At 48.7% G+C, this 3262-nt stretch overlaps 1 protein-coding gene across 1 annotated transcript in view; it reads right to left on the bottom strand.

Moving 5' to 3' along the window:
- PCDHAC1 (protocadherin alpha subfamily C, 1) overlaps positions 1-3262 on the bottom strand; it is a 7361-nt gene continuing 4099 nt past the window's right edge. Inside the window, exons 2-3 of the mRNA XM_009334323.1 lie at positions 814-3238; positions 1-9 (exon numbers count right to left, since the gene is read on the bottom strand). Of these exons, the coding sequence (XP_009332598.1) occupies positions 1-9; positions 814-3238 (2434 nt within the window). The remainder of the gene's footprint in view (positions 10-813; positions 3239-3262) is intronic.

Here is a 3262-nt window from a genome sequence, read left to right as displayed (position 1 = left end):
TCACAGCACCTATTAAAAATACAATCAGTGTTATTGTGCATATAAGAAAACTGAATCTTGGACAAGTGACACAGCAACACCCAGCAGATCAGACCTGCAGACATATCCTACCTTGTAGCCCTAAACTGTGATCAAAGTAAGATATTTTCTCCTGCAAGTCACCCATCATGCTACTGAGAAGAAACCAGCTTTGTCAGAGGCTCAGAAGAGAATTATTTTAGATTCACAAAACCTATGGATTGCTTGGAAAGAGAGATGGGCACCTAAAGAGGTGCTGGATATTGAATTCCTGCTACTCCACCATAGACTTACCTTGGGCATTGTAAACCAGCATCTTGGCTCAGCAAAGTCCTCACCCCTCAATGAAAAAATCTCAGGAATTGGGGGAGGGGGAAATAAAAAATAATTAAAAAAAAAAAATACAGGCTCCATACAGTGTAGATTAGAACCACCCATGGATTAGAAACTTGCATGGACGCTTATCATGCCCCTACTTAGCTATCTGAAGAAAATGGCTTGGTTTGCAAGGGATTTAGTTTTCACTTACATCTTCTTCACCTTCAGTTATGTCTGAAGGTCCTAAATGTTTGTGGAAAAAAAAAACTCTTTTGCCTTCCCATGGCCATATTTCACCCAAAGAGATCTTGGCTTTAGCAAAGATGTAAAAGGAAGAGAAGCTTCCTCCAGGTGCCATGAAATGACACCTGCTCTCCTGCAAATACCCTCAGTACCTTCTGCTGCGCTGACAGCAACCCAGTGCAGATGCAAGGCCATGTGCCTGGGAGAAAAAAAGTGAAAGGAAGAAGTACTTACCACGAGGACAGCACTCAACCGATCACTTTGGACCTGCTGCACTTGGATGCAGGGTCCTGGCACTTGTAACCTTGAGCTGCCGGGAATGTTCCCAGCATCACCATTTGGGATGCTGCTGTTACTAGGCCCAAGACCTACAGATGCCCTGTACAAGTAGGTGTGAGTCAGTTTACCCACACCAGTGACCTCCAGCATGTCCGGTGGGAGATGGGAGCTGGGAAGCATGCGCACGCTATAGCAATACTTTTCATACTCATCAGCTGGACAGCAGCAGCTGCTGCAGCAGCAAGTCCGGCAGCGGCACAGCCGCACAATGGCAAGAAAGAGGAGGAATGCCACAAAGATGCAGGAGACACAGGCAAGGGAAACGATCAAGTAGATGTTTGTAGCGCTGAGCAGTGGTGGTGGCTCCCCACTGTCATCAAAGTCTGGCAGTGCCTGAGGCAGGGTGTCAGCCAGCAGGATGCCCACCGTCACAGTAGAGGAGAGCGGTGGATCCCCGTGGTCCCGCACCACCACAACCACCTTGTGCTTGAGGAAGTCAGTGGAGCGCAAGGAGCGTGTGGTGCGCAGCTCACCAGAGTGCGGTGCCAAGTGGAACAGGGTGGAGTCGGAGGAATGGGCGAGGTGATAGGAGAGCCAGGCATTCTGTGCATTGTCCTCATCATCCGCCACTACTTTAGTCACCAGGTAGTCCTCATCAGCCAGGCGGGGCACAACTTCCACAGCTACTGAACCATTCTGACTGATGGGGTACAGAATGGCTGGGGCATTATCATTCTGGTCTGAGATGTAAACATTCACAGTTATGGCAGCACTCAAGGCTGGTGACCCATTGTCCTTGGCTTCCACTTGGAAATAGAAGCTCCTAAGCTGCTCAAAGTCAAAGGCACGTTTTGCATAGATGCTCCCGTTGGCCAAGCTCACAGACAAAAGGCTGGCCAGGGCACTGCCTGCAACTGTGGAATTCCTGAGCGTGTAAGAGACCCGTCCATTTTCCCCTATATCAGGGTCAGATGCTGAGACCTGGTAGAGAAAAGCACCGAGTGGATTGTTCTCCTCCACAAACACATCAAACGTGTCAGCACTGAAGACAGGGGGGTTATCATTCACATCAGAAATCTGCACCCAAAGGGTCTTCTGAGTGGTGATGGGTGGAGAGCCCAAGTCTGTGACAGTAATGGTGATGTTGTACCCACTGATCAGCTCTCGGTCCAGAAGCCCACTGGTGACCAGGCTGTAGTAGTTTTCAAGGGAAGGCTTTAACTGGAACGGAAGGTTATCAGGGATCTGGCAGGCTACTTTCCCATTCTCCCCAGGGTCCTTATCCATAATACTCAGCAGAGCTATCACTGTGCCAGGAACAGCATCCTCAGGAACGGGACTGGAAAGGGATGTAATTGTTATCTCTGGGCCATGATTGTTCACATCAGTGATTTCCACCAGCAGCTTAGCTGTGCTGGACATGCCAAATGCCCCGTTATCCCTTGCCTCGATAAGCATCTCGAGGAGAGGTCTCTGAACAGCTAAAATGCCATTGACTGTCACCTCCCCAGTGTGTGGGTGAATTAAGAACATTTGCTGTAGATCAGCAGAACTAGTATTGCTAAATGAATACCTGACCTCTCCATTTGGACCTTCATCCAAGTCCGTGGCATGCACTTGCACTACCAATGTGCCACTGGGGGAGTTTTCCAAGATATTCGCCCTGTAGACTGAGTGCTCAAATTCTGGTGCGTTGTCATTGGTATCCAGCACAGTCACAATGACTGGGACATCACCAGACTTTGGAGGATCCCCACCATCTTTGGCTGTAAGGAGAAGTCTGTGAGTGGCTTGCTGCTCCCTGTCTAAGGCTTTCTTCAGCACCAATTCAGGATATTTACTCCCATCCCCGCGTGTCTGCATTTCCAAATGGAAATGTTCATCAGGGCTCAGAGTATAATTCTGGACACTGTTGGTACCTTCATCAGGATCTTGGGCGTTGGGGAGTGTAAACCGTGCGCCGGGTGACAGGAACTCAGGCACGTTTATATGATAGTCACTTAAGGAAAAGCTGGGGGAATTGTCATTTATGTCCAAGACTTTAAATTCCATCCTATAAAGCTCTAGAGGGTTTTCTAACACGAGTTCGTAACTCAGAAGACAGGCAGACTTTAATTCACAAAGCTGCTCTCTGTCTATGGGCTCGTTAACAGACAAAGCCCCCGTGCTGGCATTTATATAAAAATATTGCTTACTTGAACCGGTGATCATGCGACATTTCCGAGCTGAAAGTGTAGCTGCGTCTATTCCTAAATCCTTCGCTATGTTTCCAACAGACGCTCCACGCTCCGTTTCCTCGGCGATAGAATACACTACTTGCCCGTTCGTGGTGCAGCAAATAAGGCAGAAGACCATTAAATAGACCCGCATTCTTCCTCCCCTGGCTCAGCTCCCCGCAGACCGA

The sequence above is a fragment of the Pygoscelis adeliae genome, unplaced genomic scaffold, assembly GCF_000699105.1.
Source record: "Pygoscelis adeliae isolate BGI_AS28 unplaced genomic scaffold, ASM69910v1 Scaffold571, whole genome shotgun sequence".
Classification (NCBI taxonomy): Eukaryota; Metazoa; Chordata; class Aves; order Sphenisciformes; family Spheniscidae; genus Pygoscelis; species Pygoscelis adeliae.
Note: the sequence above shows the minus strand (reverse complement) of the source record. Positions and strands in the feature narration are given on the sequence as shown.